Here is a 22,373-nt window from a genome sequence, read left to right on the forward strand (position 1 = left end):
TTTATAAAAAGTTTTGAATCTGCCACTGATAATTACAATGTACTGAAATACTATTCTAAGGATCAAAAACCTATATTTAAATAATATCCTATAAAAATCAAAGTGCTTGTGAGCACTGTAGGACAGAGTGCCTTCATTCTGCAATGGGAAATTAAATTTAAACATTGCATTGATTTGAACAAGGGAACACATTGGGGCAAAATTTTGAACTGAAGTTCAAACACTAAAAAAATAAAATTCACAAAGTTAGAGATGAAAAATTATCACAATTTGATCATGCACCAACCACTTATACACAAAGAAGTAGGTCATCAAGTATCTTGTTATACTAGGTGTCTAGAAAGGAAAGAAAATTGTGTGAAAAAAACAAAGTTATTACATTGTTCCTCTAACTTATTACTTATACAGGTAAGTGCATTCAATATAATCAATATCCACATTACTTCTGTCTCATTTTAAATAAGGATTTCTAGAAAATAATCTATAATAAGTAACTTCTTGTACACTTTCTGATTTAGAATGAAAAAAAAAAAAAAAAAAAAAGGAAAATTTCTCTTTAGTATTAATCAGTTCTCTCTTTCAATATTTTACCGAAGTATATACAGTTATAAACAACAACATAACATGGCTAGAACAATTTTCACTACGATATACATCCTGCAGTATACAGCACAAAAATAAAAATTTCACAGAAATTAAACAAGCATATTTTTAAAAACGTAAAAATTAGCCTGACAACTATATAGCAGTCATGCGGAAAATCTTTCTCCACCTTGTTAATAATGACATGATAACCTTTAGAACTTATTTACTCCACCATCATTTACACTATAAGAACTGTAAACATTTGTTAAGGTTTAAATTCAGTACAAAATTTCTTTAACTCATCTTCATTAGTTCTAACTATAATAATTCTGATAACATCTTAAAATGTTTTCAAATAAAGCTCCTCAATTGCTTTCCCTTTCCAACACTGCATATTCACCAATCACCAAAGGGACAACATTAAGAAGTTTGTCTCATCGAAATAAAATTTCCCACAATGCACTGGTTCTGACTCTACCATGAATTGGGAAAATCCCTTCATCAATATATCTTATCATGTGTCTATTTTCGTTAATGATCTTGTTCTTTTAAACCTGAATCTGATGTAAGAAATGACAGCTCCCACAATGCAATAGTTTCAGAATCTATCATCAAATGGGAATACTCCTTCAACAATGTATCTAATCATGTGTCTCTTTTCTTTGGTGATCTTATTCATTTCAGCCTGAGTCTGTAGCAAGAAGTTCATAGGTACCTGGTTTACACCCATGTAATATGCTGAAATTTAAAAAAAATAAGAACTAATTAACAAAGGCACCAAATTTATGTGAGTGCAGTGGCAAATCTGTCATGCATGTTCATTACTCTTAGATTGTTACCCTGTGTTTTTGTGAGGGTTTTTAATATGCTTAAGTGATGATAATTTCCCATGTTTTTTAACAGTTTGTTTTAATGCTGCGCTGCTAAGCCAATGTCCCAGTGAAGGAGTAGTGAACACATTAACCCCACCACATTCTTAATGTACCTGTCCAAAGTCAGTTATCTGTAATTCAGTGGTTTTGCTTGGTTGCTTTCCCTCATTTTTTTGGGTTGCCTTATATGTTTTGTTGGTTATTTCATTGGTATACAGTTTCACATTTCATTATATCATGGCCTTTTACATCTGATTATACAATACAGGTTTTGCTCATTGTTAAAGGTCATACAGGTGAATATTTGTCTGATTGTCAATCATACCACAACTTTTTATAATCCAAAGTAAGAGAAAGGTTAAAGATTTAGAAAAGATATTCAAACTAATAAGCTAAAAACAACTGACAATGCCCTGTTAAAAAAGAAAAAAACAAGAGCTGTCAAAATGACAGTAAACCGGATTCTTTAACATTTATTTGTGTTCTGGCATTTATCAATATTACAAGGACCAAAACTCCTAATAGGAAATTTTAAAAGGTTTGGTTGAACGGTTCATGAGTAAATGCACGGACACAACATTTTTTAAATTTTGAACTGTAACTCCTGAACGGTAAAAGTCAAAATCGTCATTATTGAACTTGACCTCCATTTTGTTGTCAGTAACAACATATTAAAATTTTAAAAGGTTTGGTTGAACGCTTCATGAGTAAATGCAAGGACAACATTTGGTTGACGGCGGTCGCCCGGCCGCCGCCGTACATCCCCAAATCAATAACCGACATTTTTGACACAAAAATCTGGTTAAAAACCATCAGAAGACATACAACATTATACAAAACATAAAATAGAAATATAAAGACTGAGCAACTAGACTCTACCAAAAACTGGGGGTAATTCCAGGATCTCAAGAGAACTTTGAAAACTATCTACTTACTTTCGTCCTTACAACAGGTATAGAATGCTGTCCAAGCAGCTCCTGAGTATATCTCCCTGGGTAATGGAAACTCATGGGTCAGATACAGTAACTCTCCTAGAAAACTGTAAGCATGTCTGTATATATCCTGTAAATAATAATAAAATCAACACTTATTGACCATGCTTTACAGGTAAACAGAAAGGGGGAATTATAGATTGATGCAATAACGATTGACCATTGGTGTTAAATGCCACTTTCAGAACAATGAGCTACATAATGGCAGCCAGTGTTTATTATTGGGAGGAGTCAAACAACCCTGCCATGTGTGGGTTTCAAACTCACAACCTAAGTGTTGACAATCTAGTGATGCAGTTGATTGATTTATTTTTGGTTGCATGTGGCAATTAATGTAGAAGTTGAACTACTTACACTGATAAGCCACCGAGTTGACTATAAGATCTTGGATTTACTGCATATAATAAACCATATTGTAGCATTATTTTGTGTTAACTGGGTGCAGATTTAGTTAGATTTACATTCTATGCTATAGTTTGTTCCACATGACAGAGACTGTTGTTTTGACTCCTTTATTTCAAGGTCCAGGAATGAGAGTTTGAAGGTTATGCTAGTTCTTGTCAAGAGAAAATATGACAAAGGCATTGTCAAATAAGATGCAACTGCTTTTAGAAAAGTCTTTATTCTAATATAAAATAAACCAAAGACAATAATGCAACATTACATTGTAGTTATCTAATATCAGTCAATGAAGCATAACATATAGGTCTCGGTGACATTTTTTTTTATGACAGTTTGCTAAACTTTCCTAGAATAAATGTTCAAAGTAATATGGGTCAATGATATTGCAGAAAGTAAATTCAAATTTTCTATAAAGATTATTTGCAAGAATTGAGACCACACATAGAGATATTGCTTACACACAGATTTCTCAGTCACCTTCAAATGACACCACCTCGGTACCTTCATTACTTCATCAAAGGAGAACTGGTTATTTGATCTTAGGGAAGAATACAACTCAAAGCCATCATAAATAACCAATGTCTTTTTATTTTATGCCCTCTGGCAACATATCAAATTCCACACTTATATATATGGCAAGGATTTTTCTTTTTTGTACATACTTTAACAACATAAAGGGGGACATGGCTTTTCATTTGGAGTAAATAAGAAGGCCATCATGGTTCTTCTGTGAATTCATTACCGTATAGCGGGTTAATTTTTCGCAGGGTGTAAAGTTTTGCCTATTTTCGCGGATAGAAGAAAATCGCCAAAATAAATTCCGCCAATTTAAAAGTGTACATGCAAATTAAAGGTATTAATAAAGGTTATGAATCTGGCAAAATATTTCGTATACCTTATTCAATGAAAATTGCGAAATTTCACACCTGCAAAAATAACCCGCTATACAGCATGTACAGTATTATGAGTTGAATACATTTGTACCATATTTGGTTAATTTCATGATTATAGGTGAATTAAATTTAAAAGTACAATTTTTCTCTAGGCTTGTATGCAGATTTTGGCACCAGTGGCAGATCCAGAAATTTTCATAAGTGGGGGCCCATTGACTGACCTGAGAGGGGGCCGGCTCCAGTCACACTTCAATGATTCCCTATATAAGCAAGTTCAACCAATTTTTTTCCCAAAAGGGGGGGGGGGGGGCGGGCCCCTGGCCCCCCTAAATTCGCCTCTGGGCACAACCATGAAACTTAATAGCATTGTTATATCTTATTCACAAACATTAAACTGCTCCGCATGTGGCACCTTATTAATATTGTTGGTATCTCATTGAATTTTTTTAATATACATACAAGTATGAATATCAATATTCATGATATTGCACCTGCAAATCTATCTTCTGAATTTTAACTTTCATGTTTTATCGTTTAAAAAAGCAATAACATGCAATTGTTTAAAAGTTTTAATATTTCAGTTATGTTTAAAATTTATGATTTCAAAAGCTGAAGGACTTTTACCTATAGACTACAGATTAAAACTTTGCATATATATGTGTAGAACATTTTGCTCCCACTTTATCAAATGTACTTTAGAGAATATTTGCTTGTCATTACTAATTCACAGGTCAAGAAACGATGACATAAAGTCACGTAATTATCACATTAACCACACAGGAAGTGACGTCTAGGTGTCAATTAAAGAGGATATGATTACCAAATATGTTTGGACAAATTTGATATTATTCTAATACCCAAGCTATTCAATATATAACATAATCAGATATTTTTTTAATTGATTTTTTTTTATTATTTCTTTTGTTAAATTCTTTGAAATGATCATCATACAGATCTAGATAGATATTTTTGATCAGGACACTAATGCATGAATGTTTAACAGAACCACATTCTACCAAAATACTATTAGTACATGTATGAAGCTCTTCATGGTGTTTAAAGAGGGGAGGATAAAAAAAAAATGCAAAAAAATAAAATTAATTAATAGAGAAAAACAAGAAAACATATTAAGGAATAGAGAATAATGGAGCGCAAAAAGATTAAATATCTGTGAAAAATAAAAGAATTAGGTAATACGTGTGTATAGTACTGATTACAGACATGAACCATTTATGGATTGAAGAAATCATATACATTACAGACTTATTTAATAATAATATAATTTTGGTGAGAATTTTTAGCATGTTTAGCATACATGCATAAGAGTTATTTTTGAGGATGTAAAAAGAAAAATATTAGAAATGAAGGATCCCTCATTCAGACCCTCCTAAATCAAATCTGGCCGTTTAACATCTGACATAATACATCTCATATTAGACAAGGAAGTTAAAATCAACCAATCAAAACATTCCTGACAAATAATTATGTTCAAACAAGTATAGACACATTTCAACTTAAGGCATTCATACAACACGATTTATTTTTATTCTTTTAACCCAACCTTAGTGAGTAATTTTGTTCTATGAATGACTCTGTCATAATACATGCACAATATTAAGGTATTTAAAGAATCCTAGAAAGAATCAATCATAATATCGTAATTTTTTTCCAAAATTTTTGACATTTTTCGTGAAATAAATGACTTGGATTTCACTATTTTCAAGGCATCAGCATTCAAAGCAACAACCATAAAATTATATATATACCAAAACTAGCTGACCAATGCCATATTTAAAAGGTTAAACTTAATATTTTTTTAAGAATAAATTTGGGGCTAAATTTTAAAGTGTCACCATATGAATACTAAATTATTTCCTAAATACACATGGTGAATGGGAAATGTACTATACACACCCCTACTTTCAACCCAATTTGTGAGGGTTTTCCCCTATGAGAGGCATTAACCTTACACTTGAGATCGTCAATCATATGACCTACTTTAGAATGTACCCTCAAAAAAGGCATTTCAAGGAGATATAATACTTTAAGGCAATAAGAACAAATATACTCATTCAAAAACAAAGAACTTCATGCCATGCATGACAGTATGGATAGGGGTCCTTCATTGTATTATTATTTAACTTTTTAGACCAATTTTCTGTACTCTTGATCTGTTTTAACCTTATTCATTAATATTCTTTATATTTCATATATTTTGGCTATTTTTTATATTTTTGGTCCTTTATTCTGCACTTATTGGACCATTATTCTCTATTCTGTTAATCCCCATCCAGACCCTTATCTTTATGAGAGGCATTGGGTCTTCATGGAAATTTTGATACCTTGCTACGTATGAATGTAGTGACAGAAATTTAACACAGTAGTAAATGAGCCCCTGGCAGAGAAATAACCTGTACTATATTGAACTTAAGACAGGAGGGAAATGTTTTCGTGACAAGCACCTAAGGTAAAAATAGTCAAGTGTAATTCCCTTCAAAAGTGTGAAGAAAGTTGTAAAGTTATGGTGGCATAATCTTTTACTACAGACATTTTGTCTTTTCTGATATTTCAAATATGAAAATTTCACATGAAAACTTGAAATGTCACAGTTCATGGGTACTTCCCTGTAGAACAGTACTGAGTAGGTTTTTTTATACAATTCATTACTTATCATTGAATACCACTTTCATTGATTTTCTGGGTATAGGTAAACAATAAATTCAAATGTTCAATGAAGTATAAATTGACTATAGGCCAGTATACAAACTCTTTGAAAAAAACATACTCAAAATTAAACATTCTGGAAAATACTATTTTCATCTATACATGAAAATTGGTATACATGAAAATAGATAAATCCAGGGTATCACATTTTCCCATCAAAATTTTGGTAACAGTCATATTAATATCTTAATGAATTTTTTTTCAGAAAAATAAGTTATGGTCTGAGCCTATAAATAAGGGACTAGAAGTATTGCTAAGGTTCTTTTAACAGCAAAAAATTACATTCTATGACTTACCTGAAACCATGAACCAATGGACACACATCTCGGTGTAGGTCTGAGAGGAATTTGTTGGTAGTGCTTCTCATTAGGTCTACCGAGTGCTAAAGCCGCCAATGCTAGGAATTCTTTGTCAATGATATGAAGATTTCTACCCCAGTTCTGTAGAAGGAAGTACCTCAGCAGGTATACTATAAAACCATTCTTTCTACCATATCTGTCAAACCATACTACATCTTTACCAGCTGCAAAAAAAAAAAGCTGTTGTTGGGTAGCTGTCTGACTTTGTGTACCAGTATATACCTCATATCTAGCTATAGCCAATCATTTAAAAATATTAACTTTTTCTAAATACAAATCAAATTGCCTATTGGGTATCTAAGTTGATCTCCTACTCCTTAAAAAGATATTGATTATCAGATTCGATAATTTGCAGCAATTAAGATTCAATTAAAATAGTTTGGTACATGCACAAAAGGGGTATTTGTGAAACACAATATAGGTTATTTCTTCTTTATAATAACATAAAATACATATATGCTAGGGGAATTAACTCTTGTTTTTCAAAATTGGACATAAGACTTGCTTTTTCAATTATTTCTATAAAAAGCTTCATATTTGAATTGCTTGAATTGTATCAAATGAACCTTATGAAGGTCAGAAATTTAAGCAGATTTATTTTTATATCTACTGTAACCTCTATTTAAGCAATGACATCTGTTATTCAAATTTGTTTTAGAAATTTGTTTATGTTGCTGTTTGGATATATACCATTATATAAAATAACCATATATTAACCTTTATAGAATCATTGGGTGGCTGTCTCATCTCTTTTTATGGAAAGAAAAACTACTAAAACTTTATAGTATCATTGGGTGGCTGTCTCATCTCTTTTTATCGAAAGAAAAACTACTAAAACTGTTCTGAACAATCTTACTATTTTCAGTTAATTTTTAAATGTCTTCTGAAATAGTAATTAAATGTCTTAGAAATTTAAAATTGAAAAAAAAGTGAAATAACATATAAAATGTAAGGTATTAACCAGAACCCAGAAATATTTTAGTCCAGCCTTAACATCTTTTATTTGTATTTAGCTTTTTTTAATGTTTGGGATTTTGTGTACCTGAAGCGATACTTGTATTCTTAAACAATGTTTTAATCTCAAAACTCTTTCAAATTGAAATATATGTCTGAGGGATAGTTTTCTAGTAATTAATACATTTTGAAAACCTTTAAGTTGCAGATGCCACTTGCATTGTATCTAAATATAAGAACGAAAGGAAAAAGAGGTCCAAATTGATCAATTTTGTAAATGTATTTTTTTTTTAGGTTTGAGTATCAAAAATGCTGATATTTCTGTATCCCTGTTTGTATTTTACTCACGTTCCTCTTGATGAGACATGACATGATGAAAATGTTTCAGGTTCCAGAATATCTTATCTTGTTGTATTTTATGTATAACAGGGAGGTCAGGATCATCTGATGCCATTATCTTAAATGTAAAATAGAAGTTTAGTATTTTTTATTTGAAATTTGAAATTTTGAATACTTGTTTTAAATTAAGGCTATTCCATTTAAAAATAATTTTCAATATTTCCTTTACTTAAAAGCATGTACATGATTTTTTTTCTCTACTGAGCCTCACTTCTTTCATTAAAAACTTAATTATCCAACAGGTAAAATTTGCATCAAATTTAAGCAAAAAAGCTATATCCTCTGTTTTGTGATGTCAATGTTCATGGACCAAACTTGCAGAATTTTGTTTTATTGTCAGCACATTTTTTTTAAGATTTTGTTATGTATCGCTAAAAGAGTTAATAAATACAAGTATTTCAATTTATTGAATTGTGTAGGAAACAAGAACAGCGCTCTTATACAAATCTTTATGAGGGTCCCTCATTTCATTCTTAAATTTTTTATACCATTTGTTTCTTTTCTCTATCTATTTTGTCCATTTTTCTGTACTTCCTCTTTAAATAACCAGTTATTCTTTATTCTTTAGTTTTTATTCTATCATTCTTCAATTATTTTCACCAATTATTCTGCACATTTTGGTAATTTTCCTCTATTCTATTGACCCCCAATCAGACCCTCATGTTAAAAATTTGCTTCAATTATAAAATCTTATGGTCAGTTTTGTACCTTTACTTGTGAAGCTATCTTGTATAAAAACTCATACATGCCACTAAACGAAGGCCTGAGAAAAGTTCTCACTCAGAGGGGTTTGAGTTAAAGGGGAGTAACCTATTACAAAAAAAACCCACAACTACTTACTCCAGCAGACTTAAAAGGCTCCCACGGATTTCTCCCATGTTCATTAACCAGACATTCCTGCCTTGGAAGAACTATGCGATAAATTCTACCTCTTAATTCTGCCAATGAGACTTCAACACAAGGCCATCCTTGAGAGTTGTCTTCAAGACACATCCTATGCCAGTAAAAGTTATTATGCATAGCCATGATGTTTGATGGAAGTGTACCATTAATTATTCTCTCTCCAATCAGCTGTGAAAAGTAACCTTTCTGTGGAGGTTTTACTGTATTTTCTGGGTAGGATAATGTATAAAAATTGCGACTATGCTGGACAGCATTACAAAACTGAGGATTATGTCTCTGAAAAAAATAAAAAAATTTAAGTAAAAAACATTTTAAAGATCAAGCAAATCAGTATGAATGTATTTATTAAAGTTGAGCTTACATGTGTTTCTATTTTGTAAACAATCACACATGAGTGTGTGTCCGCATAGTGTTGATCTATTGGTGTTTATATAAGATAAACAGGTTTATGTTTAAAATATACTAGAACACACCTGTGATATCGCGGGTCCGTGACTGAATTAAAGTATATAACTATGCGCAAGCCTTATTTTAGTATTAGTATTGTCATCTGATAAAGTCATACCGATTATGAGATACACAGTTTTCTCTGCTTTCAAATCTTTCTGTTTGAACCCGTTGAACTGGAACTTATCAATTATTGATAATATTAATTATTTGGAAAACAAAAGGTCCTGGAATGGAGTACTTTTTAATCAACAGCATTGTCCTATATTAGTTATAAATAAAGTTGAATTCTTTGATTTGCTGTTTTACGTCATGCCCGCTAACAAATTGAAAACTGTACCTATACGCCTTATTTTAGTCCAGATTTTTAGTATTCGTATTGTTATCTTAGAAAGTCTAACTGATTAAAATACTGCAATAGGTAACAATTTGACAATTAAGTAGTGTCAACCCTGTGATTATGACCCATGTAATACTATATATAGCATATTAATCCTGAATACACCGTTTGGTGGTGCGCCTGTCAGATGTGGAACGTACAGATAAGGTATTCGGTAACAGGTGAATATACTATTGGTATCGGTATCGGACTCGACCCGGAACTTCTTAATTATTGGCAATATTAATTACGTGGAAAACAAAAGGGCCTGGAGTGGTGTAATTTTCAATCTACACCTTTGTACTATATTAGTTATATATAAAGTTGAATTTTTTTATTCATCGTTTTTACGTGATGACGGCTGTCAAATTGGACCTCGTAATTTTAGTATTATAGATTCGTATTGTTATCTTAGAAAGTTTAACTGATTAAAATACTACAATAGGTAACAATTTGACAATAGAGTAGTGTACATGTCAACCCTGTGATTATGACCCGTGTAATACTACATTTTTGTATATAGCATATTATTCCTGAACACCGTTTGTTGGTTCGTCTGTCAGATGCGGAACGTACAGATAAGGTAATCGGTAACAGGTGAATATACTATTGGTATCGGTATCGGACTCGACCCGGAACTTCTTAATTATTGGCAATATTAATTACGTGGAAAACAAAAGGGCCTGGAGTGGTGTAATTTTTAATCTACACCTTTGTACTATATTAGTTATATATAAAGTTGAATTCTTTGATTCGTCATTTCTACGTGATGACGGCTGACAAATTGGACCTCGTAATTTTAGTATTATAGATGATATTTCGGATTGGTCAATATTTGTCGCATTGGGTAAATATATTGTAAATAGCACAGGATTTTTAAAACGGGAATAGTTTTCTTGTTAAAGTAAGTTAAGATATAATGTCATTCGACGCTCGTATACTGTTCAGAAAAGTGCAGTTTATTAGTTTATTTTAAGTAAAGACCCTCCTCCCCCCCAGTTGTATGCTTGTATTTATGAAATATTTTATGCATAGATAGATAGATATTAATACTACCAGTATGACATTGTTTGGTTGATCATGAAGACCTATAATATATAGGTATATGTATATATGATTTCTCATTATGATTTTCTATTTTGTAGGCTGGCGTGTACTACACAGCGGTGATCCGGTATCTGATGACATCGGGATTCAAATTTTCTTTTTAATAAAATTTTCATAGTAAGCTGCACATGCTGCCGAGCTATTCCTATGAAACAAATGTTTGTTTATATTTTAAATACTTTATATTCGTTTGAGGTAACGAATTAGAATATAATGAAGATTATACAAGGATAGCTCTGAAAAAAACACTTATGAATTCAACTTCTGGATTATATTAAATTTTTCATGTCACATTTTAAGGACTTTCATTGTCAATAATATGTGTTTTTTTAAAAGCAACAATCTATAGTAAACTCAACCAAATATTGCAGAGTTATTATTCAAAGGGTAGATATACATTTCAGTTCATGTGATGGATTTTGTCATTTCACATTTCGGCCTGGCCTTTTATGGTGCAGAGCTCGAGCCAACTCCTGTCTTATTATTTAAATTGTAAAAAATATTAAATTCAAAAGCTTTACTTAATTTTTCTAAAGTATCGTTTGTTTAATTATTATGATGATATGCATATCTACTCTGCCACAGGATAGGCACAGGAGACCTAGAAGTTTTGACCACCAATAGGGTCCTTATGGCACATAGTTCTAAAAAGTTCAACTACTATGATAAAAAGCATGTCAGTTTTACTGACAGTAAAATCTTTCAAATGAAGTTTAATACAGAAATGCAGTGTTTTCAGGACTTTTCTTTCAAATAATTTTTCATTCAACATGTTCAAAAAAATAAAATAAAAAATTTTGTTTTTTCTTTAAAATTTGATTTACAATGGGAGATAACTCATAATTTTATAATAAATAATTTATACTGAAAATTGTTTTATTTTGTAAAATTGTAAATCTCTCACTTAGTGTTTATTTCTATAACATTTGTATAAGGTTTCTATTCTTTTAATCATGATTTACCAATATAATTATATAAACAAAAATTCTGAGAATTTTACTCATCATGTACAAATGATGTACAAAATGTATGGTGAAAACAAACAAACTGACATGTATCCATTTTTTTATAAGATTGAAATGTGCATAATAAAAATTAAAATAAGAAAAAATCTATCATTTGTATTTATTCTCCATTCAAAATAATATTACTAAAAGGATACTATGTAACCATTGTAACAAAAGTTTAAAAAAAAAAGTGAATTGCACATACTGCAGATTCTTTATTTCCATGTGTACCAATTTTTGTTGAATGAGGAAAAATTTTATTATGTGAATATTTTATTTCATGGTTTCGTAAAAGTCTGCATACAAGTCTATAAAAAATTACAAATTTGTTTAAAAAAAAAATTGTGGTTCACCTTTACCCAAAATTCTATGCAGTTTGAAAACCCATGAATAATAAGGAGCCAAAAGTTAATGTAAGGCGATTTTATTTATAGTTTTAAACGTATTTAGCATGTAAACTTTTCTTACCATTGCATTATCAAGAACAGGGTGATGATCAGCACTTTTATAATGCCATAACCAACCTGCTATGGTCTGAATATTAGGATGCCCTCGGATGTCTAGCTGTGCCTGAAGTCCATTATGCATGAATGGTCCTGTAAAATCGTTACCAGCAACAACTGCCAATTCAACCAATAAATGATAATTTCTAAACTGAAAAATATATAATTAATAAATAAACAAGAATGTGTCCCAAGTAAATTTGTACATGGATGCCCCATCCGCACTATCATTTTCTATGTTCAGTTGATCGTGAAAATGGGATAAAATCTCTAATTTGGCATTAAAATTAGAAAGATCATATCATAGGGAACATGTTTACTAAGTTTCAAGTTGATCGGACTTCAACTTCATCAAAAACTACATCGACCAATAACTTTAACTGAAATGTGACAGATGGATGAACACACGAACAGATTGACGCACAGACCAGAAGACATAATGCCCATAAATGGGGCTTAAAAATAGTATAAAGAACAGTTTTTATACAAATATTCATTGTTTCCTCAATAGGAGGGGCCTTGTTGGCTGAGGGGTTTAAGTGGGTCAGGAGGTGTAATTGATTTCCATGATGATAGCTGGTAATGGTAACGTTTTCTTCTGTAGCTCAGTCCATATTTTGAACTTGGACATATGTCTGACAATGTACAATGATGTATGATGGGTCATTTCAAAGACGATACATTTTCACATATATGGTAAAATTTTCTAAGTACCATGTTAGATTCATTTTTCTGTAAACTAGCACACCCTGAAAATCTTTTTATGATACAGCTTTGAGTTGTAAAAAATAACCTTTTCACACAAAAAGTTAATCGGAAATTTTTATACTTAGAATACATTTAATAACTCCAATCACCTATAAATGTTAAACGTTATTTTGAGTTGTGGGTATACATGGTATAAACAATAGAATTATCAATAGTTTTTTTAATTCTGAATTCAAATGGCTAATCATGCTAATGGAAAATATACTTTGTAAGCAGAATTCGTTCTTTTTTTGTTATAATTAAAAACAATTTTAAATATAAAAATACCTTTAACATTTCCATCACCTTTGCAGGTCTTATGACTCCTACCATAAGTCTTTGTGGCTGTTCTGGTAAATCTCCTGGATATCCTAATTTCATATCATGGTATTTATCAAATAGTTCTAATGGAACAAAACAAGAGTCTTTAAAGATACAAAAGTCAGAATCATTAGATAATATTGCATATGCCTTAGGCCTATCTTTTAAAGCTTTAGCAATAACATAGTCAGCTTCCCCAGCTATTGCATGAATTATTGAACATCCTAGCTGTTTTAATGTGTGAAATATCTCAATTTCAAGCAGTACTGGTCGTACTAATATATCTTCTGGCAGATCTTGAATAAATGTCACTCCACGACAAACGTCCATTATTTGATTTAACTTTTCAACATCTGCATACTGCCTTTTCATCCATGTATCAATTTTTTGTCTTGTCGTTTCTGTACAAGTCCCTTTTGCACCATCAACATAAAATAAAAGAGTGATATCAAGCGTTTGTAAGTCTTTTACAAATTTTGTAATATAAGCTTCCAAAGTTCCATACTCTCCGCCACAGATTCTTAAAAACTCATTATTATGATACTGCTGTAAACCGTACCAGAATTTGTAAATAAGAAACTGCTGAAATGCATAATAGTCTACTAAAATCTCAATTCCATTTCTCTCTCTTGCGACTTCAATTAGGTCAACCTCCTCTACACATTCATCCTGTCTTCTCAAACATGTGGATAAAAGTCCTCTTACACCCATTGATGTTTAAATTTCTATTGATCTGAAAGTATAAAAAATATTCTCAGCATGAACCAGTGTTCTCAAATATATTCAATTGATACTGTAAAATCATCATGATCCTCATTCTAATAAAACTTGGTTCTCTGCACATGCCCCTTATTTTTGTGATAGATGTGCCTTGATGTGCCTAGGTTAATTCCCCTTAATTTGGACAGATTAATTATTTAGTATTTTTAAAAATGTTTATTTTAAGTTAAATTTGATTTAAACATTGGAAGATAAAAGTAAGGATTGTTAATTTTACAGTTTTAGTATTTAACTTTTGATAATTATACGACCACAAAAATTTAAAATTTTTTGGTCGTATATTGGTATCACGTTGGCGTCGTTGTCGTCCGAAGACATTTGGTTTTTGCACTCTAACTTTAGTAGAAGTAAATAGAAATCTATGAAATTTAAACACAAGGTTTATGACCATAAAAGAAAGGTTGGGATTGATTTTGGGTGTTTTGGTCCCAACAGTTTAGGAATTAGGGGCCAAAAAGGGCCCAAATAAGCATTTTTCTTGATTTTTGCACAATAGCTTTAGTATAAGTAAACAGAAATCTATGGAATTTTAACATAAGGTCTATGACCACAAAAGGAAGGTTGGGATTGATTTTGGGAGTTTTAGTCCCAACAGTTTAGGAATAAGGGGTCAAAAACAGGTCCCAAATAAGCATTTTTCTCGGTTTTTGTACAATAACTTTAGGTTAAGTTAATAGACATCTATGAAATTTTAACATAAGGTTTATGACTACAAAAGGAAGGTTTGGATTGATTTTGGGAGTTTTGGTCCCAATGAATTAGGGGCCAAAAGGGTCCAAAATTAAACTTTGTTTGATTTCATCAAAAAATGAATTATTGGGGTTCTTTGATATGCCAAATCTAACTGTGTATTCAGATTCTTATTTTTGGTCCTGTTTTCAAATTGGTCTACATTAAGGTCCAAAGGGTCCAAAATTAAACTTAGCTTGATTTTACCAAAAATCAAATTCTTGGGGTTCTTTGATATGCTGAAACTAAACGTACTTAGATTTTTGATTATGGGCCCAGTTTTCAAGCTGGTCCAAATTGGGGTCCAAAATTATTATATTAAGTATTGTGCAATAGCAAGAAATTTTCAATTGCACAGTATTCCGCAATAGCAGGAAATCTTCAATTGCACAGTATTGTGCAATAGCAAGAAATTTTCAATTGCACAGTATTGCACAATAGCAAGAAATCTTCAATTGCACAGTATTGCACAATAGCAAGAAATATCTAATTGCACAATATTGCGCAATAGCAAGAAATTTTCTATTGCACAGTTTTGCGCAATAGCAAGAAATATTCAATTGCACAGTATTGTGCCATTTTCAAATTGGTCTACATTAAGGTCCAAAGGGTCAAAATTTAAACTTTGTTTGATTTCAACAAAAATTAAATATATGGGGTTCTTCAATATGCTGAATCTAACCATGTATTTAGATTTTTAATATTTGGGCCCGGTTATCAAATTGGTCCACATTGAGGTCTAAAGGGTCTAAAATTGAACATTATTTGATTTCATCAAAAATTGAATTCTTGGGGTTCTATGATCTGCTGAATCTAACCATGTATTTAGATTTTGGATATTGGACCATAATAGGTAAATGTCCAATTTAAAAATTTTAAGTTTTTAAGTTTAAGTTCTTAGACCACATTCATTCTGTGTCAGAATCCTATGTTGTGTCAACTATTTAATCACAATCCAAATTCAGAGCTGTATCAAGCTTATATGTTGTGTCCATACTTGCCCCAACTGTTCAGGTTTCGACCTCTGTGGTTGTATAAAGCTGCGCCCTGGGGAGCATCTGGTTTTATAATGTTTTAAGAATATTCATTTATTCATCTTTTCTTCATTATCTTTTATGTTAAAGTTGTCCTGATTAATGACAAGTTTAGGATTTTAAGTATTATTGAGTCAAAGTCGGCCTTGCACAGGCCTCCAAATACTCGCCGTCTAGAGTTAGCCACCACTTCGGTGCAGTTCGCCAAAGTTAGTCACCCCTTCTAGGTGCAACTTTTACTTCTTTAAAAACACAAGCGAAGCAAATTTGCTTTACTTTTAAGACTAACTCTGGGAACACTATTTTCATTTTACATTTTAAACTCTTTATTTTTGAACTTCATTTAAGAAAGTTTTCTGACTCTTGTTTATCCGACTTTGTTTAAATTCATGCAAATATTGTACATTTGTGAATAAAATATAGTTTCATTTGATTCATTGTCTGTTGTTCAGCCATAATCTGATATCAGGTATCCCGATGGTCAAATAGGGCAAAGTACTGGCCACTACATGTCCTGGGAGGTGTCGTCATCGACCCCCTCCGTAACATTTTGGTTGGGTTGTTTATCATGTCACCCACAGGAAATGAGCAACATATATAACGTATATGATCAACCAAACGAAAAGAAGTCCCTGAGCAAGTGCAAAGAACTAATTCTTATTAAATTACAAAATCATTTGAATTATATAGACTTACTTATCATGCTTATACATGTTATACATTTGTTAGATATCATGTGTATATAATATATTGTTTATTGGAATATATCTTGACAATTTTATGTTTTTCAAATAGTATAATAACAATACACTGTCTAATGTTGTACTAACCCCCACAGCCTTAAGGTGACTGTGGAATAAAATTATGGCCACTACAGGTCTTCTTTCAAATGGCAGTAAAACCCTTGCCAAATTATCATCCAGGGTGTCTGTTTGGCTGTGTGGGATGTACATGTACACAGCCATGCACATCTTCTTCTTCCTAATACAATTTTGTATGGATCCCAGACAGGGGAAGAGTATCCGGTCAGAATTGGATATTAAATAAATCTGATATGTCAATTGTCATGTCCTTTAAAAACCCTTGCGACAACTTTATGAAGCGTCCATCAGTGGTGTGTTTCAAGGCAAAAACACTATTTCTATCCAATTAACCATTATTTTCCTGTGGCAGTCTAAATTTCTTTTATCAGACTGCCTCTGGTTCTGACTTAGTCCAAATAATTATGACGTCTGGCAAGGCCTTTTAAATTTTTTTAGGAAGGCGTCCCAGAAAAAATTAAAATAGCCTTGCCAGACGTCATAATTATTTGGACTAGTTCTGACTCTGAATAACATTAACAGGATGGACCTGTCTTTTGTGTTTATAGAACTTAATTTGTTCTCGTCCTGAACATGCATGTAATATTTGCAACTGGATTTTAAGGAAACCAGAAATCAATCAAATAATTGTTTATGTCATATGAAGCACTAAAGATCATTAGCACGATTAGAGCAAAAATAAGAATTCATTGGCATGGGAGATAACCCCATGTCATTTGTTTACAAATGTTTCATTTTATTTTCGTCATTGCTTTTCATGTAAGAAGTTCAATATACCACTTTCTATATGAGTTAAATTAAAAATAGTGCACCTGCTACCTCTGCAACGCTTGTCATACACAAATAATGCACAGGTAGGTTATTATGCAGTTGATTTACAGACAGCCTTCAACCACTAGACCGGTGAACTCTTCAAAAAAGAAGATCGAAAAAGAGTAAGGCGTCTCGGACAACCGAGTTAGTATGCAGAGTAAAAAATAAAAATCGGTGCTTTGAAGCAATGCTACTGATTTCAAAAAATGAAAGTGATGACATTAAATAGCTCGGCTGAAAATGTGTACCATGATAGGCTGAATGAATGGACAAAAAGAGAAATACAGCTGAGTCGTCTTCATGAAGAACTGCAAGTTTCTGTTAACGTTGTTGTCATATAATTATAAATAATTAAGCTCTGAATTTCTTTATGCAAATCATGTATATAATATTCTCTGATCTATCAAATAATTAATTCAATTCTTTATTCTTGCAAACCTGATATATCCTCAATATTTCATCAGAAACATATATATATATGTACATGTACACATTACTGTATGTTTATATTGCAACGGAAACCACAAATCCGGATCCGTTCGCGCCCATTCACGTTCGCACCCACTCATGTTCGCCCCCTTTCACTTTCGCACCCTACATGTTCGCACCCAAAGTCTGTTCGCACCCTACATGTTCGCGCCCTATTTTAATTGGTTTTGTGTTTGATAACTTTGTAATCAAATTTTTGGCAAGTGTATTCTAATAAGTATAATTGTTGTCATCGTCTCAAAATAAAGTGAGACAGCATTTTTTTTTGTGTTGAGCAAATCTTTATCATGTTTTGGATAGTGTAATAATCCTTTCTAAATGAAGTGGGATTCTGTCAACGTTTTATTTTGTGCTGAATAACTCTTAATCATGTTTTGGTTAGTGTATTGCTATAACTTTTGTTTCATTGGTCAACTTGTTTTAAAATGAAAGGAGATTCTGACTAAGTTTTTTCTTCTGTGTTGAATAAATGTTATCATGTTTTGGTTATAATAGTGTACTGCTTATTTAATTGTGTTATTGTTTCAGGTCAAAGGGACCAAGCTGTTAAAAACAATTATCTTTTGTTTTTTTCATTTAAAATCTTCAAAGTTTTACTCATATTAAGCTATAAATACATGAATACATTCAGTATTTACACCAAAGCAACTTTAAACAACAATCATAATTTTTGTCGAGCCTGCAACTTTTGTTGCAGAAAGCTCGACATAGGGATAGTGATCCGGCGGCGGCGGCGGTGTTAGCTAACGTCTTAAAAGCTTTATATTTTAGAAGGTGGAAGACCTGGATGCTTCATACTTTGTATATAGATGCCTCATGTTACGAAGTTTCCGTCAGTCACATGTCCAATGTCCTTGACCTCATTTTCATGGTTCAGTGACCACTTGAAAAAAAAGTTCAAATTTTTTGTAATGTTGAATTCTCTCTTATTATAAGTAATAGGATAACTATATTTGATATATGCGTACCTTGCAATGTCCTCATGTCTGTCAGACAGTTTTCACTTGACCTCGACCTCATTTCATGGATCAGTGAACAAGGTTAAGTTTTGGTGGTCAAGTCCATATCTCAGATACTATAAGCAATAGGGCTAGTATATTCAGCGTATGGAAGGACTGTAAGGTGTACATGTACATGTCAAACTGGCAGGTGTCAATTGACCTTGACCTCATTTTCATGGTTCAGTGGTTATAGTTAAATTTTTGTGTTTTGGTCTGTTTTTCTCATACTATATGCAATAGGTCTACTATATTTGTTGTATAGAACGATTGTAAGGTGTACATGTCTAGCGGGCAGATGTCATGTGACCTTGACCTCATTTTCATGGTTCAGTGGTCAAAGTTAAGTTTTTGAGTTTTGGTCTTTTTATCTAATACTATATGCCATACTAGGTCAACTATATTTGGTGTATGGAAATATTTTATGATCTTTATGTCAGTCGCACAGGTTTTATTTGACCGTGACCTTATTTTCACGGTTCATTGCACAGTGTTAAGTTTTTGTGTTTTGGTCTATTTTTCTTAAACTATAAGTAATAGGTCAACTATATATGTTGTATAGAAGCATTGTTAGCTGTACATGTCTGCCTGGCATGGTTCATCTGACCTTGACCTCATTTTCAAGGTTCATTGGTCTATGTTTAGTTATCTTGGTTAATGTTAAGTTTATGTGACAGTTGTTATAAAGCTTAGCTTTATACTAAGGACTATCAACATAATATCAATGATTAGTATAGAAGGCGAGACATTTCAGTGTGTGCACTCTTGTCTATTTATTCAACTGGAATGTGAATTAAAATTGGGCGCGAATGTGTAGAGTGCGAACGGACCTTGGGTGCGAACGTGCGAGGTGCGAACGTGTAGGATGCGAAAGTGTTTTGGGCGCGAACGGACCTGATACCGGAAACCACAGGCACTTGTTTCTATCCAAATGTTGGAAGGTCGACTATCCATATAAATAGAATTTATATGGATAGTCGACCTTCCAATGGATAGAAAACAAGTGCCTGTGAAGTAAACATGTTTTCGTGTGTATTTCATATTGTGTATTACATATTTTTTAAATATGTACATGTACATGTACATGTTAATACCAAAATACTTATATTTTCCTGAATAAAAATTAGGGAATTATTATATTGAAATGTATTTTTTCATTAATCATTGATGATAAATTATTAAAAGTTAATTATGTATCGTTGTGTTATATGTTTTCGTATCATTCATATTCAATCAGTCGATTGCGCTCACATACATTTTGATGTGTTTCCGGTTTCTATATTTGGAACAACAACAACACTACAACGTGACGAATGTCAAACATATCCAAGTCCCTTTAAAGATGGAAGAACAAATTTAATCAAACTTATTTGTCCAGCCAGTCTTATTTTATGTTAAAATACATGTATGCATCACTAGAAAATTTCTAAAGGGTAATACATATATATAATACTGCTATGCCTTCTGCTTGTCAGACACCAGATCTTCAAGTTTCATGACTGTCATGTGATTTTGATCGTACTTATTACAAACCATTTTTAGTATTGACTATTAAATATTATTATTTTTTTTTATTCAAGCAATCACCAGAACGACAATTAACTTCCAAAGCACTCATTTCTGTATTTAATAATCATTTTCAAAACGTGAACTGATTTAATTTTTACTTCATACAAAAACATATATGATGTTATTGTATGACATACGAAAATTGCAAAGTAATCGGAAACATTAAAAAATCAAAGTAACCCTGACTGAAAAATCTAGATGCCTAAAAACATTTGACAGAACATGCTTTTAAATTTGAGTACTGGCGTGAATAGAAACACAGCAGTGAAAACAGTAGGCAGTGAAAATTGTTATTATTAAAGTCACATTAAAATCACACGAGGATATGATTACTGCTAACTGGTATTTACACAGCTAAACTTGTTCTTATTGTTAAGTGTTTGAAAATCATGATTGTTGTTAAAACTAGCTTTGGTGTAAATACTGCAAGTAGGTAGCTTGGTATGATAAACGATATATTCAACACAAAAAAACATTTTCAGAATAAGTAAAGAAGTAACATCTTTTAAAACTCCAAGGCTATGGTAATTTTTTTATGCATTTTAGAAATTACTTTATATATATCTGTCCCATTTACATGTATTTGACCATTAATCTTTTAAACATAAATCAGAACTCTGCTGTATTACCACGCATTTGACTATATAATAATGATAAGCAAAATAATTTTATTTAGACATCTCCAAGGGGAGATAATTGAACTTATCATCATAGCATGCTTCTCATTTGTGAATTAACTCCTTAACAGTTATATACACCTTAAGTATAATTTTATTTAAATATTTCTCTTTTTAGTGTTGCCAAGAGGGAGACTCTTGTTCATTATTCTATGACATATGTAGAAAGTCAGCTTGCCAGACGTCAGAATGTGAAAACCCATGTGAATACAGCTACAATTAGAAACACAGCGTTGTTGGAGGTAGATATCTTTTTATATTATAGACTAAATAAAGTTGCAGATATAATATAGATGATATTTATATATATATAAATATTGAAATACAAATAAAGTTTATATAAAACCATGAATAGTAAAACAATAATGCACATACATGTAGTAGACATTGTCGAGTAAAAACACAACTTTTGAGAAAATATTGCCCCTTCTTCCTGATAAAGCCACAGACCTACATATAACCCAGGTCAGTAAAACACATTTCAATCAAAGGTCCAGAAATGGTCACATTAATTTGCCAGTCATGACCTAAATTAAAAGATCAGTAAATTTTTTCTTAATTTCCTAAAAAAGGAAGCCCTACAGTACGCCCAGAGAGTATGTAATCGCGAACTCTAATCACCGATTTCCGAGTGTAGCGGTGTGACACCGCGAATCACGGATTATACTCCCAATTTCCTCCAAAGATTCTCTCCCAACACCGCGTGGCTGTTAATTGGTTTATTGCCCATCGGATGTTCTGAAAATTAATGACGCGTGACAACATCATCGGATTAGCCAGATTTATTACCTTTGTACATTTAATCGATCTTGATTGCACCTGTGTGCTTTAAAATACGTTATTTAAATGTCCTTTCATTGTCAGATAAA

The 22,373-nt window shown here is 31.9% G+C and overlaps 2 protein-coding genes across 3 annotated transcripts in view; one reads left to right on the forward strand and one right to left on the reverse strand.

Moving 5' to 3' along the window:
- On the reverse strand, positions 1-17,877 carry LOC139500897 (uncharacterized). 2 transcript variants are annotated; one of them, XM_071289792.1, is made up of 8 exons: positions 17,771-17,877; positions 13,562-14,327; positions 12,492-12,677; positions 9,021-9,359; positions 8,130-8,238; positions 6,765-6,991; positions 2,393-2,519; positions 1-1,323 (listed from the first exon to the last, which is right to left on the reverse strand). In XM_071289792.1, exons 2-8 carry the CDS (start codon positions 14,303-14,305, stop codon positions 1,184-1,186), a joined length of 1,872 nt encoding a protein of 623 aa, XP_071145893.1. In that variant the 5' UTR covers positions 14,306-14,327; positions 17,771-17,877; the 3' UTR covers positions 1-1,183. The 2 variants fall into 2 exon arrangements, with proteins under 2 accessions (XP_071145893.1, XP_071145895.1); XM_071289794.1 differs by lacking the exon at positions 17,771-17,877 and adding an exon at positions 16,968-17,458.
- The window catches only part of LOC139500903 (centrosomal protein 15-like), a 14,216-nt gene continuing 9,703 nt past the window's right edge, over positions 17,861-22,373 (forward strand). Inside the window, exons 1-2 of the mRNA XM_071289809.1 lie at positions 17,861-18,081; positions 21,623-21,746. Of these exons, the coding sequence (XP_071145910.1) occupies positions 17,978-18,081; positions 21,623-21,746 (228 nt within the window). The 5' untranslated portion in view covers positions 17,861-17,977. The remainder of the gene's footprint in view (positions 18,082-21,622; positions 21,747-22,373) is intronic.

Source organism: Mytilus edulis, chromosome 13 (genome assembly GCF_963676685.1).
Source record: "Mytilus edulis chromosome 13, xbMytEdul2.2, whole genome shotgun sequence".
NCBI classification, from domain to species: Eukaryota; Metazoa; Mollusca; class Bivalvia; order Mytilida; family Mytilidae; genus Mytilus; species Mytilus edulis.